This window comes from Hylobates moloch, unplaced genomic scaffold, assembly GCF_009828535.3.
Source record: "Hylobates moloch isolate HMO894 unplaced genomic scaffold, HMol_V3 SCAFFOLD_13, whole genome shotgun sequence".
NCBI lineage: Eukaryota > Metazoa > Chordata > Mammalia > Primates > Hylobatidae > Hylobates > Hylobates moloch.
This window is the reverse complement of record NW_026652288.1, coordinates 78,107,498-78,122,712: the sequence shown is the minus strand read 5'-3', so window position 1 is coordinate 78,122,712 and position 15,215 is coordinate 78,107,498. Positions and strand designations below refer to the sequence as shown.

Here is a 15,215-nt window from a genome sequence, read left to right as displayed (position 1 = left end):
AAGCATTCTCTTTTTTTTGGGAATATAGTTGAGGGTTCTTTGATGACCCCACTCAGGGATCTCTGCATTGCACATTTCCAAACTCATGAACTCTTTGGCTAGTTTCTTATGGCTCACCTCCTCTAGCTCATGCCCCTTGTAATACAAATCACAGTGTTTTCTGTTACAGTCCTGCACATTGCCAAGCCTCCCCTCTTGCGCAACTCCTGGTTTAACTTCTGCTTGGCCTGTAGGAAACTCAAACATTTTGCAACACCAACTTTTCCACTGTTTCCCCACTGCTCCCTGCAACTCCAGGTACAGCTTTTTGCCTGTAGACTTCTTCAGGTGTTAGCGAGACACAGGTCTGCTGTGTCCCTCTCATTGTTACCCTAGAGGACTACCTTAAGCTATTTGGACTATGTGATAGAGGCTAGAAATGAAAAAGATAAAAGCTTTCCTCCCCTCCAATGGGAATGGGTCTCAATTCACATGTAAGACTCTCTGATGCAATCATCCCTTATAGTTTCCGCATCCTTTGTTTATATCTTAAAGTGATGGTTGGCTTAAGTGTCACAAGATCAGTTTTGGAGCTACCTTCTTGGCAAAGTGACCCTGCACACAAGGAGTCTAACCACCTCATTTTGGCATGTAGAAATACTTTTGTATTAAACATCTCAATAAATTACTTTGCTTTCAAACTTTTTGAACCTCTGCTGACACATAGATAGAAGAAAAAAATTCCCCTTTAGCATTCTGTTATGCTAAATTACTTTGGTATTTGTTCTTCCATTTCCTTGAATTATGGCTTGCAGAAATGTCAAGTGGCATTTTACATTTAGGCAGAAAGATATTTTCAATTTAGAAATCTAGCATGAGCAATTCTGTAAAATCACAGAATGCTGGTAATGGAAAGACTTTACATAGGATAAAATGTCCCCACCCACCTACCCTACTCAATCTTACAGATGAAGAAATGAAGTTACTTTAGGGTAACACAGATAGATCATTTTTTTCTCTTTCCATCACATGCATAGCAGAGTGAAGGCAGGTATTACAGATTTCTGTTTAAGAGTATTTCAGCCAATATACTAATTTCCCATTCCTTATGACAAACTCAGTTATCCTTTAAACATTTTTTTTTTTGAGACTGTCTCGCTTTGTCGCCCAGCTGAAGTGCAGTGGTGCGACCACAGCTCACTGCAGCATCAACCTCCCTGCCTCAATCAATCCTCTCACCCCCGCCTCCCAAGTAGCTGGGACTACAGGCGTGCCACCACACCCAGTTTGCGCGCGCGCACACACACACACACACACACACACACACACACACACACACACACACACACATTTTTTTCTGTATAGACGGGGTTTTGTCATGTTGCTCAGGCTGGTCTCGAACTCCTAGGTTCAAGTGATCCTTCCACTTCACCCTCCCAAAGTGCTTGGATTACAGATGTGAGCCATCACTCCCATCCTAAACACTTTTTTAAACCAATCTTTTCCTAGATTCAAACATTGGCAATTTGAACTCTTTACTTCTTTCCTGACTTCATTTTCAGTTAATTTTATTTTCTATTGTTCCTGGAAACTTTGTATCATGAAAATCAGTGCTGATATATAGGGTTTTTAAAAAATTTATTTTAATTTCTGGGGTACATCTGTAGGATGTACAGGTTTGTTACATAGGTAAACATATGCCATGGAGTTTTGCTGTACCTATTGACCTATAACCTGAGTATTAAACCCAGCATGCATTAGCAATTTTTCATGATGCTCTCCCTCCCCCATCCCCCACCCCTGGACAGGTTCCAGTGTGTGTTGTTCCCCTCCTTGTGTCCATGTGTTCTCATTGTTCAGCTCCCACTTTTGAGTGAGAACATGCGGTGTTTGGTTTTCTGTTCCTGAGTTAGTTTGCTGAGGATAATGGCTTCCAGCTCCATCCATGTCCCTGCAGAGGACATTATCTCATTCCTTTTTGTGGCTGTACAGTATTCCATGGTGTATATGTACCATCATTTTCTTTATCCAGTCTATCATTGATGGACATTTGGGTTGATTCCATTTATTGGCTATTGTGAATAGTGCTGTAACGAACATATGCGTGCTTGTATCTTTATAATAGAATGATTTATATTCCTTTGAGTATATACCCAGTAATGAGATTGCTGGGTCAAATGGTAGTTTAAATACTATTTCTGGTTCTAGGTCTTTGAGGAATCACCACACTGTCTTCCACCATTTCCACCATGAGTGAACTAATTTACATTCCCACCAATAGTGCAAAAGCAGTTGTATCACTCTGCAGCCTCACCAGCATCTGTTGTTTCTTGACTTTTTAATAATTGCCATTCTGACTGGCATGAGATGGTATCTCACTGTGGTTTTGATTTGCATTTCTCTAATGATCAGTGATATTGAGCCTTTTTTCATTTGTTTGTTAGTTGCATAAATGTCTTCTTTTGAGAAGTGTCGGTTTATGTCTTTGCCCACTTTTTAATGGGGTTGTTTTTTTTCTTGTAAATTTGTTTAAGTTCCTTGTGGACTCTGACTACTAGCTCTTTGTCAGATGGATAGGTTGCAAAAATTTTCACCCATTCTGTAGGTTGTCTGTTCACTCTGATGACAGTTTCTTTTGCTGTGCAGAAGCTTTTTAGTTTAATATCCCATTTGTCAATTTTTACTTTCATTGCAATTACTTTTGATGTTTTCATCTTGAAATCTTTGCCTGCGCCTATATCCTGAATCATATTGCCTAGATTTTCTTCTAGGGTTTTTATAGTTTTGGGTTTTACAATGAAGTCTTTAATCCATTTTGAGTTAATTTTTGTATAAGACTTAAGGAAGGAGTCCAGTTTCAATTTTCTGCATATGGCTAGTCAGTTCTCCTAGCACAATTTATTAAATAGGGAATCCTTTCTTCATTGCTTGTTTTCATCAGGTTTGTTGAAGATTGGACGATTGTAGATGTGCAGTCTTATTTCGTAGTTCTCTATTCTGTTCCATAGGTTTATGTGTCTGTTTCTGTATAAGTAACATGCTATTTTGGTTACTGTAGACCTGTAATACAGTTTAAAGTTGGGTAGCCTGATGACTCCAGCTTTATTCTTTTTGCTTAGCATTGTTTTGGCTATACAGGCTCTTTTTTGGTTCCATATGAATTTTAAAATAGTTTTTTTCTAATTCTGTCAAGAATGTCAAGAGTAGTTTGATGGGAATCTATAAATTACTTTGGGCGGTATGGCCATTTTCAAGATATTGATTCTTTCTGTTCATGATCATGAAATGTTTTTCCATTTGTTTCTGTCCTCTCTGATTTTCTTGAGCAATGGTTTGTAGTTCTCCTTGAAGTGGGCTCTTCACTTTCCTTGATAGCTGTATTCCTAGATATTTTATTCTCTGTAGCAACTGTTAATGGGAATTCATCTGTGATTTGGCTCTCTGCTTATCTGTTATTTGTGTATAGGAGTGCTTGTGATTTTTGCACGTTGTTTTTGTATCCTGAGACTTTGCTGAAGTTGTTTATCAGCTTAAGAAGCTTTTGGGCTGAGTCAGTATGGTTTTCTAGATATAGTATCATGTCATCTGCAAACAGAGAGAGTTTGACTTCCTTTCTTCCTATTTGAATACCCTTTATTTCTTTCTGTTGCCTTATTGCCCTGGCCAGAACTTCCAATACTACCCTGAATAGGAGTGGTGAGAAAGAGTATCCTTGTCTTGTGCTGGTTTTTAAGGGGAATGCCTCCAGCTTTTGACCATTCAGTATGATATTGGCTATGGGTTTGTCATAAGTGACTCTTATTATTTTGAGATATGTTCCTTCAATACCTACTTTATTGAGAGTTTTTAACATGAAGAAATGTTGAATTTTATTTCAGGCATTTTCTGTACCTATTGAGGTAATCATGTGGTTTTTGTTCTTAGTTTTGTTTATGTGATGAATTACATTTATTGATTTACCTACATTGAGCCAGCCTTGAATCCTGGGGATGAAGCCAACTTGATTGTGGGTGGATATGCTTTTTGATGTGCTGCAGGATTTGGTTTGCAAGTATTTTATTGAGGATTTTTGCATCGATGTTCATCAGGGATATTGGCTTGAAGTTCTTTTTTTGTTGTTTTGTTTTGTCTTGATGAGATTTTGGTATCAGGATGATACTGAGCTCATAAAATGAGTTAAGGAAGAGTCACTCCTTTTCAACTGTTTGGAATAGTTTCAGAAGAAATGGTACCAGCTCCTTTTTGTATCTCTGGTAGAATTCAGCTGTGAATCACTCTGGTCCTCGGCTTTTTTGGTTGGTAGGCTATTTATTACTACCTCAATTTCAGAACTCATTACTGGCCTATTCAGGGATTCAACTTCTTCCTGGTTCAGTCTTGAGAGGGTGTTTGTGTCCAGGAATTTATCCATTTCTTCTAGATTTCTTAGTTTATTTGCATAGAAGTGTTTATAGTACACTTTGATGATTGTATTTCTGTGGGGCCAGTGGTGATATCCCCTTTATCTTTTTTTATTGTGTCTATTTGATTCTTCTGTCTTTTCTTCTTTATTAATTTAGCTAGCAATCTATCTATTTTATTAATTTTTTTTTCAAAAAGCCAGTTTCTGGATTTGTTGATATTTTGAAGGGTTTTTTTGTGTGTGTGTATGTGTGTGTGTATGTGTGTGTGTGTGTGTGTCTATATCTCCTTCAGTTCTGCTCTGACCTTGGTTATTTCTTGTCTTCTGCTAGCTTAGGGGTCTGTTTGCTCTTGGTTCTCTAGTTCATTAGTTGTGATGTTAGGATGTTGATTTGAGATCTTTCTAGCTTTTGGATGTGGGCATTTGGTGCTGTAAATTTCTCTCTTAACACTGCATTAGCTGTGTCCCAGGGATTTTGGTACATGGTCTCTTTCTTCTCATTAGTTTCAAGGAACTTCTTAATTTCTGTCTTAATTTCATTACTTACCGAGGAGTCATTTAAGAGCAGGATGTTCAACTTCTATGTAGTTGTGTGGTGTTTAGTGAGTTTCTTAATATTGAGTTCTAATTAAATTGTGCTGTGGTCTGAGAGACTGTTATGATTTCAGTTCTTTTGTATTTGCCGAGGAATGTTTTACTTCCAATTATGTGATCAATTTAAGAGTAAGTGCCAGGTGGCACCAAGAAGTATATTCTGTTGTTTTTAGGTGGAGATTTCTGTAACTCTTTATCAGGTCCACTTGATCTAGAGCTGAGTTCAAGCCCTGAATATCTTTTACACTTTCTGTCTCAATGATCTGTCTAATATTGACAGTGGGGTGTTAAAGTCTCCCACTATTATTGTGTGGGAGTCTAAGTCTCTTTGTAGGTCTCTAAGAACTTGTTTTATGAATCTGGGTTCTCCTGTATTGGGTGCATATATATTTATGATAGTTAGCTCTTGTTGAACACTTTACCATTATGTGTTGCCCTTCTTTGTCTTTTTTGATCTCTGTTAGTTTAAAGTCTGTTTTGTCAGAAACTAGGATTGCAACCCCTGCATTTTTCTTGCTTTCCATTTGCTTGGTAAAATTTCCTCCATTCCTTTATTTTGAGCCTATGTGTGCCTGGCATGTGAGACACATCTTTTGAAGACAACACACCAATGGGTCTTTACTCTTTATGCCATTTGCCATTCTGTGTCTTTTAATTGGGGCATTTAGCCCATTTATATTTAAGGTTAATATTGTTATGTGTGAATTTGATTTTGTCTCCATGATGCTGGCTGGTTATTTTGCAGACTTATTAATGTAGTTTTCTTCATAGTGTCATTGGTGTGTGTACTTCAGTGTGTTTTTGTATTGACTGATAACGGTTTTTCCTTTTCATATTCAGTGCTTCCTTCAGGAGCTCTTGCAAGGCAGGCCTGGTGGTGATGAATTCCCACAGCATTTGCTTGTCTGAAAACAATCTAATTTCTCCTTTGCTTATTAAGCTTAGTTTGGCTTGATATGGAATTCTGGATTGGAAATTCTTTTCTTTAAGAATGTTGAATATTGCCCTCCTCCCCCCAATCTCTTCTGGTTTGTAGAGTTTCTGCTGAGAGGTCCACTGTCAGTCTGATGGGCTTCCCTTTGTAAGTGACCTGGCCTTTCTCTCTGGCTGCCCTTTAATTTTTTTCCTTCATGTTAACCTTGGAAAGTCTGATGATTATGTGTCTTGAGGTTGATCTTTTCATGTAGTATCTTACTGGGGTTCTCTGGATTTCTTGAATTTGAATGTTGGCCTGTCTTGCTAGGTTGAGAAAGTTCTCCTGGATGATATCCTGAAGTATGTTTTCCAACTTGTTTCCATTCTCTCCATCTCTTGCAGGTACCACAATCAGTCATAGGTTTGGTTATATAATCTCATAGTTCTTGGAGGCTTCATTTGTTCTTTTTCATTCTTCTTTCTCTAATCTTGTCTGCCTGTCTTATTTCAGCAAGATAGTCATCAAGCTCTGAGATTCTGTCCTCCCCATGGACTATTCCGCTGTTGACACTTGTGATTGCATTGTGAAGTTCTCTTGTGTTTTTCAGCTCTTTCAGGTCATCTTGGTTCCTTTCTAAACTAGTTATTCTGGCTAACAGCTCCTGTAATGTTTTATCGTGGTTCTTAGCTTCTTTGCATTGTGTTAGAACATACTCTTTTACCTCAGTGAAGTTTGTTATTACCCAGCTTCTGAAGCCTACTTCTGTCAATTCATCCATCTCAGCCTCAACCCAGTCTGTGCCCTTTCTGGAGAGGTGTTACAATCATTTGGAGTAGAAGAGGCATGCCGGCTTTTTGAATTTTCAGCGTTTTTGTGTTGATTTTTTTCTCATCCTTGTGGGTTTATCTACTTTCAATCTTTGAGGCTCCTGACCTTTGGATGAGGTTTTGTGGGGTCTTTTTTGTTGATGTTGTTGCTTTCTGTTTGTTTTTCTTTTAACAGTAAGGGCCCTCTTCTGTGGAGCCCCTCTTCTGCAATTTGCTGGGGGTCCACTCTAGACTCCACTTACCTGGGTCCCTCCTGCACCTGGAAGTATCACCAGTGGAGGCTGCAGAAGAGCAAAGATGGCTGCCTGCTCCTTCCCCTGGGAGATCCATCCCAGAGGGGCACTGACCTGATGCCAGTGGGAGCTCTCCTGTATGAGGTTTCTGGTGACCCCTGTTCGGAGGTCTCACCTACTCAGGAGGCACGGAATCTGGGACCCTCTTAACGAAGCACTCTATCTGTCCCTTGGTGGAATGGGTGTGCTGTGCTGGCAGGAATTCCACTTGTCTCGACTGCCCTGATTCCTCAGAGCCAGCAGAAGGAAAAACTAAGTCTACTGAACCAGAGACCATGGCCACTATTTCCTCCAGGAGCTCCATTCCAGGGAGATCAGAGTTCTGCCCGTAAACCCCTGGCTGGAGTCACTGAAGTTCCCACAGGGAGGCCCCACCCAAAGAGGAGGGATGGATCTGGGTCCCACCTAAAGAAGCAGTTGGCCACGATCTGCCACAGCCACTGTGGTGCACTGTGGGGAATTTCTCCCAGGCCAAACTGCCCAGTCTCCCTAGCACCAGCAGGGGAAAACAGCCGATCAGAGCCACAGTGATGGTGACCGCCCCTCCCGCTGGGTACTTGGTTGTCTTAGCCAGTCTCCAGCGTTCTGCCACTGGCTGCAACCCAAGCCGTCACCAAGAATCTGCACAGTTCTGTGCTTGGAACCCAAGGCCCTGGTGGTGTGGGCTCACAAGGTGATCTGATCCATGGGTTGCACAGATCCGTGGAAAAAACATGGTTTCCCTGGGGGGTAGCTCGATCACTCACCAATATATAGGTTTTATAGTTCACAGACTTCTCTTAAAACTGGAGCTTTGTTGTCTACCAGATTAAATAAGAGTACAGCAAACTGATCTTCTCATGTTGATTATAAGATTATATAGGCGTTGGTAGACTTCTGGGGGCGAGAGGCAAAGTTATTTCTACTGTACAGCATTTTGTAAAATGAAAAAATAACGCATCAAAAAGTACTTGTGATCTTTAAAATTTTTGTCTTAATATGATTCAGATGAGACTGGATTGATATAATTTTAAGACTTTGTAATAATGAGATAGTATAGAAAAATGTCATTTAGGAATTAAACTAATTTAAAAAAGGGTTAAAAACGTATCCTCAGAATTGATTATCATGTACATCCTTCAGTTCTCCCAGGAATATGATCAGGAATCCTTTGCAGAAATTATACAAACACAATAAAATTGTCAGCTGTAGAATGTCCTTTGAGCTTTCCATCTAATACAGAAAATATTATAAATCATTTTATTTTTAAGAAATATTGTTCTGAAGAATGTGCCCCTTTACCTAGTCAGATTGGTAAATTCAAGGAGAGAATCATGCTAGCTCTCATCCATATGAAAAAATATGAAAGAAATATAAAAATGTGAAAGAATTTAGACTACAGGAGAAAAAGTACACTTGGTGTGTATATGCAGGTGGGGGTATGTTTAGACGGAGGGTGGTGCACAGGAAGAAAGACGAAGGAAAACAGAAAAAGTCTAAAGAAAATGGAAGGAACAAGAAATATGAAGAAAAAATTAAGTGTCTTAAAGCTATTTTCTCATTTTAACACCTAAGAGTCTCTTTCCAGGTTAAAAAATTGGGGTGTATATTATCTTCTGGCTTATACAAACATACGTGGTTTTTCACAGGGCTGAAAGTATTTTATAATACTATTTGTGAGAAGTAGGTAGATGGTAAAGAATTATCTTCAATTTAAGTCCTGGGGAGATGAATATAGAATTTAAGAGATTAATAGAAAGGCCTAATTCTAAGTTAACAATTGATATGGAGAAATAGATTTATCCTTTTCCTAGAGTCTGCAAAACTCATACTAGCTTTAAAAAACTTCTAAAAAAAAATAAGTGAAGGGATAAAATCGTAAAAAAAAGTACAGTGGACATATATTTTTCCTATTTGTTTTCTGGACTCATGTAAAATTATCTAATCTAGGAAAATTATAGATAAAATGAATAATTTAGAAAATACAGTTTCAGAATATTTCCTTATTATAAAATTAATACAGGGATTACAGGCAGGTGCCACCATGCCCAGCTCATTTTTGTATTTTTAGTAGAGACGGGGTGTCATCATGTTGGCCAGGCTGGTCTTGAACTCCTGACCTCGTGATCTGCCTGCCTCAGCCTCCCAAAGTGCTGGGATTATAGGCGTGAGCCGCTGTGCCTGGCCAAAAATAATACATTTTTATTATGGGAAAATTTGGAAGTACAAATAAGCAAAAGGTGAAAATATCTGTGGTAAAGCCATTGTTAACATTAGGCATTGCATTTTTAAGACCTTGTTTTAGGCATACTTACAACAATGAAAAAATGTACATTTTATAAAAATGGAGGCTTAGTAGACACAGTTTATAACCTGTTTTGTCACTCAAAAATATGCAGTAAGCACATTTTCATATTAGTTAATATGAGTATCCATGGACAACAACATTTATAATGACTTGTAGCTTTTTACCCATTTTCTTTATTTCAAATATGTAGATTGTTTACAAATTTTAACTGGGAAAACAGTTCTTTAAATACCTTCATGTGCACATATTAGAATATCTTATTGAATTCATAATTAGAATAAATTCTTTGAAGAGGAATTGCTGAGTCAAAAGGCATAAAGGCCTTTGGGTCATCTTGCTAAAGGTCATCCTGCTTTCTGGACATGCCAGCTCTCCCTCCAGCAGCAATACAAATGGTTGCTTTCCTGCCTTCAAACCAAGAATGGATGTTATTGCTGTCTTAAAACTGTTGCTATGATATCTTATTGTTTTAAACTAGAGTTTTTGATTATTTGTGAAAGTAAACATTTTTCAGGTTTATTAACCTTTAATAATTCAAAAATAAATTTTAAAGGGATATTCAAAGTCTACTAGACTAACTCCTATGGCATCTTTAAGAGAAACACATCCCAGCCTTTTTGAATAGTTCCTATATGGCACACTCACATCTCACAGATACCCTTCTCTATTATGGAGCTATTCTTAATGTCTCTAATGTTAAGTAAAATCCATCTGTAGAACGCTCACTTATTGATCTTCATCCTTATTCTAGAGCAACAAAGAGCATAAAGAGCACAAACTACTCCATTTTTTATTATCTGACACATTTTCCTTTGGTTACCATTTAAAAAATTGCTTATCTGGAAGGGATTCATTATTAGAAATGAGTATAAAGAGTCAGATGAGAAATGAAACAAAAATTTCACTAGTTTCCCAGTAAGTTTATACAAGGCAGAAGGCACACCTCAAATTAATGTTTCTTAAACGTGGAAAATAATTATGATGTTTTAAATTCCATGTTATTGTTAGGAGGGAACTGATATTTAATATTATTTAAATGCTATTGATTACCTAATTATTCTGTCAGTAGATTTCATGTGAGAAATTAAATTAGAAAATAAATAGCTATAAGAAAAATTACACAAAATATTAAAATCCCATTTTAAATTAGGCTTTATGTGATGTAAATACTTGAAGAATTGGCAGTCTACTTTCACCAACAATCTGGCAATAACTATCCTATGTCCATGTATGACAAATGAAAGTATGTGATACTCTATTCAATCTTTGAAATTTGAACTTTAAAAATACTAGAACAGCAAATTATTATTTGGGGGAGTACCACATCTTTTTACTTTTTGTCTGATCATTCTGATAGTTCTCAAGAATATTAGAGCTGGCTGTAGGGGGATGTTAGAACTCCCTGCTTTGAGTGAAAAATATTGTCTTGCTCTTGCTTAAAGTGATAGTAGCCAATACCAACTGAGCCCTGATTATATTTCAGGGCCTGTTCTAAGGTCTTTATGTGTTTACCTCATTTAGTTCTCACTGTAATCCTAGAAGATAGCTACTATTATCATCCCCATTTCACAACTTGAAAAATAGAGGCAGAGAAGTTAAGTGATTTGCACAAGTTCAACCAACCAAGAGGAGAACTAGTGATACAAATGCAGGTATTCAGGCTCCAGAGTTAGTACTTTATCACTGTTCTGTGTTGCCTGTCCAACAAGCATCATGTGAAAATGTTGACAAATTATTGGTTTCTGAGTCAAGCCATCAAATATTTTATCAAGTACCTGCTATGTATAAGCCACTATTCTAAGCATTTTTCACTTCCTTTTTTATGCCTAGGAGGGTACTCGAGTGATTGTCACAGTCATTACACCTCCCTTCCACAGCCAGAGCCAAGAGAAGTGAGATTAGTTAGAGACTTTCCTTCTCATAGGATTGATGCCAAGGCTGGTGGATCCCATAGTAGATTGCCTTCCTGCATCACCTACTAAGACATTTTTGCAAAATGTTTTAAAACTCTATTTAAGCCTGGTATTACATTATTCTGCTTCTTTATCTTCATCCATCACTTCTCCTCTTGAGAATATTTGCCTTTTTCCAGTTCCCTGTGCATTTTCAGATGCACTCTTGCAAATGTCAGATGTCTGTCTGTGAAAAGGAAGCAATAGATTGTTGACTTAATTTGTTGTGATTTCCAAGAGATTCTCTCCTACCCTCTGACTACTTTTCTCCCTCTGTGGATAAAACTCTTTAGTGGAAATGGGCAAAATGTTTTGCTCTATATAAAAGCTACTTGATTTAGATTCCACAGGATAAGATAGTCAGAAAGCATATGGTCTGAAAACAGAGAAGAGTTTAGTGTATTTTGGAAAAAAAAATCAAGATATATTGTTAACTACTCTAAAGGGAAACCTCTTTACCGTGGCCCCTGCCCCCTCAATCTTTTGCACATGTTTACATGAATAATTCTTTTCTAGAAAAAGGTGTATTGTTAATCTAATAACTGCAAGGCCTAACTGTACCATACTCCATGCTTTCAGTATCCAACACCAACTTCTTATTTTTGTAGATCCCCTCACTATCTTAAAATACCTCTCTAAAGATATCATTATTTCTTGTCTTGAAAGCCTAAATAGTGGCTAAATACTAATTCTTACTCACGTGAGATGGCATATGGTGAGGGATGCCATTCCAGTGCAATTGGGGAAAAACTGCCCACCTATCCAATGACAAAGCTCTCCTAAAAGAAAAAAAAAATCTATAATTCCAAGTAATTTATGTTAATACTCTCCTGATTCAAGGAAATCATGATCAACTACCCCCCCATCCCCTCTTAAATGTGCAGCATGCTTGAAAACTCGCTTCCAAAGAGTAACATATGGAAAAAGGGAAAAAGTAACTGTACCGTAGCTATTGTAAACATTACTAAAAACTTGGCACATACAACTGTGGCCAGGTAATTGAGGTTAACATCAACCGTGGAAGTCAGGTTGATAGCATGCACCCTTGGTTTGATGGGATAAGAGCAGAAGTTCACCTCTGTTGATTTCCTCTCAACTACTCATAACCCGTCTCACCATGAGAAGAATATCAGACAAACCCAAACTGAGGAATATTCTACCAAAAAAATCTGACAAGTATTTCTTAAAACTGTCAAGACCATAATAAACAAGAAAAGCCTGAAAAATTGTCACAGGCCAGAGGCTAAGGAGTTAGACAACAAAATATAATGTTGACATTACAGAAAAATGACATTAAGAAAAACTAGTAAAACTCTAATAAAATATGGAATTCAGTTAATAGTAAAGTACCAATATTGATTTCTTTATTGTGACAAATGGTAGTGTAAGATGTTATAATAGGGAAAATTGGTTGAGGGGTATGCTGGAGCTCTACTAACTTTTCTGCAAATCTAAAACCTCTAAAATGAAAAGTTTATATATGAGAAAGCAATTAATACATTACTACTTAAAGCCATGCAAATAGCATCTGATATTAAATTTAAGAGACATACGTAGACTTTTTACTTGTATTGATATTTTAAAATCTTTTAAAATTGGAAGATACAGTAAAAATAGAGTGGAGGAAAAAGAAAGCTGGAAATAAACATTACTTGAATGCTATTATTTATTAGGTATATTTCTGAACTTTCATCCATCTTATCTGCTTTAAATCCACAGCCAGAGTCCCATTACATTGAGGAGAAAATTGAGGCTGAAAGTATGGGAAAAAACTCAGAGTCTTATAGCTACAAAATCCATAGAAGATATAAGAATAAAAGTTAGGGAGTGGAAGAATGGTAACTATAAAGGGCTGAGGGATGCAGGGAAGGGAGGCAGAAGGAAGAGGGTGAGTCAAGATCCCCAGGACTCTCCAGGATTTTGTGACGATGGATGTGTTTTCTGGCTTGGTGCTCTGAAGAGACTAATAACAATTTTTAGAAACATAACTTGTAGCTGTTAAGGTTGAAGTCTATGACAGTGAATTTTAAATAGATTTGAGATCATTTTCTGTTTTCTCACAAGATTATATACAGCTATGTAATGATTTTATTTCCCATGTTTTATTGATTAAAATCCTTTCTGTGGATTCAAGTTACGCTAAAGTTTTCTTATAGATTCATATGAGAAAGCCTCAAAAATACTGAACTTTTTTGCATTTTGGATGCCATAACCATAACTAAAGAACTAACATCTAACACTGAATAAATAAGCTTTGACACAAAGATTGATGCTTACTTCTCGTTATATAATTTATTAATAAGGCAAGGATAGTGTATGTGTTTCTGTAAAATTTTCTTCTGAATAATTTTTTCTCTAACCTTGTTGCTATGGGCACAGGATCTTTGCTTAATTAGACTCTTGGACACTCTGGCTCTCACTCTTTTCTACTATCACCTGGCTAGCAGGCATTTTGTTAAAAGATAGGGCTTGAATAGTGTAAACAAATGTCACTACTTCAGTTCACAGGAATATATTTTTTGTTTTTGTTTTTGTTTTGTTTTTGGTCAAAGATACATATAGCCAGAAAGAGTTTCTCCATCCCTGTGGTTAATAATGTATTTCATGATGAATTATTTTCTTCCAGTGTCAGACCATCAGAAGATATAAATTTAGGTATAAAATATAAGGAAAGAAGTACCTGCATGAAAGAAACACAAAAACCTTATTATGGTGAAGTTATAAAAAAATCATTCAGTAAGTAGTCACTGTTGTTAATGTATTTTTATAATATTATTTAATAGATTAGTGTGAATACAGATGTCTACTCTGTGTGTCAGAAATGTTCCTATTCCTTAGTAAACATGAATGTAATGTCCTGTGAACCCTATTTAACAAAGGAGAAAAGTGAGGTACAGAGACATTAAGTCACCTGTCCAAGGCTCCACAGAATACTAGCGGAAAAAGTGTAAGGTCTAAGTCAGTGTGTTGGACCACTCTTGCATTGCTGTAAAAAAATGCCAGAAACAGTATAATTTATTTAAAAAAAAAAGAGGTTTAATTGGCTCACAGTTCTGCAGGCTGTACAGGAACCATAATGTTGGTATCTGCTTGGTGGAAGGTGAAGCAATAGCAGGCATATCATAGGGTGAAAGCAGGAGCAAGAGGGAGTGGGGGAGGTGCTACACACTTTAAACAGCCAGATCTCTGTGGACTCGCTACCATGAGAGCACCAAGCCGTGAGGGATCCACTCGCATGACCTGAACACCTCTCACCAGGCCCCATCTCCGACACTGGGGATTACATTTCAACATGAGATTTGGGCAGGGACAAATATCCAGCCTATATCATTCCATCCCTGGCACCTCCAAATCTCATGTCCTTCTCCCATTGCAAAATAAAACCATTCCTCCCAATAGTCCTCCAAAGTCTTAACTCATTCCAGCATTAACTTAAAAGTACAAAGTTCAAAGTCTCATCTGAAACAAGGTAAGCTGCTTCCACCTATGAGCCTGTAAAATAGAAAACAAGTCATTTATTTCCAAGATAAAATGGGGGCATAGGCATTGGATAAACATTTTCATTCTAAAAGGAGAAACTGGCCAAAAGAAAGGGGCTCTAGGCTCCAGGCAAGTCTGAAATTCAGCAGGGCAGTCATTACATCTTAAAGCTCCAAAATAATCTCCTTTGATTCCATGCCCACATCCAAGGCACAATGGCACTAGGGGTGGGCTCCCAAGGTCTTGCACAGGTCTGCCCCTGTGTCTCTGCAGGGTACAGCCCTTGCAGTTGTTCTTATGGATTAGAGTTGAGTGCCTGCAGCTTTCTCAGGCACAGGATGCAAGCTGCCAGTGAATCTACCATTCTCAAGTATGGAGAACAGTGGCCCTCTTTACAGAGCTCCACTAGGCAGTGCCCCAGTGGGGACTCTGCATGAGACCTCCAACCCCACATTTCCCCTCTACTAGTGAGAGACAGGACTAGC

At 37.7% G+C, this 15,215-nt stretch overlaps 1 protein-coding gene across 2 annotated transcripts in view; it reads left to right on the top strand.

The window, feature by feature from the left end:
* Positions 1-15,215, top strand: part of WDR49 (WD repeat domain 49) — a 175,437-nt gene that overhangs the window by 134,657 nt on the left and 25,565 nt on the right. For both annotated transcript variants that reach the window (XM_032173951.1, XM_032173950.1), the window contains exon 17: positions 13,877-13,986. In XM_032173951.1, coding sequence (XP_032029842.1) covers positions 13,877-13,986 — 110 coding nt within the window. The remainder of the gene's footprint in view (positions 1-13,876; positions 13,987-15,215) is intronic.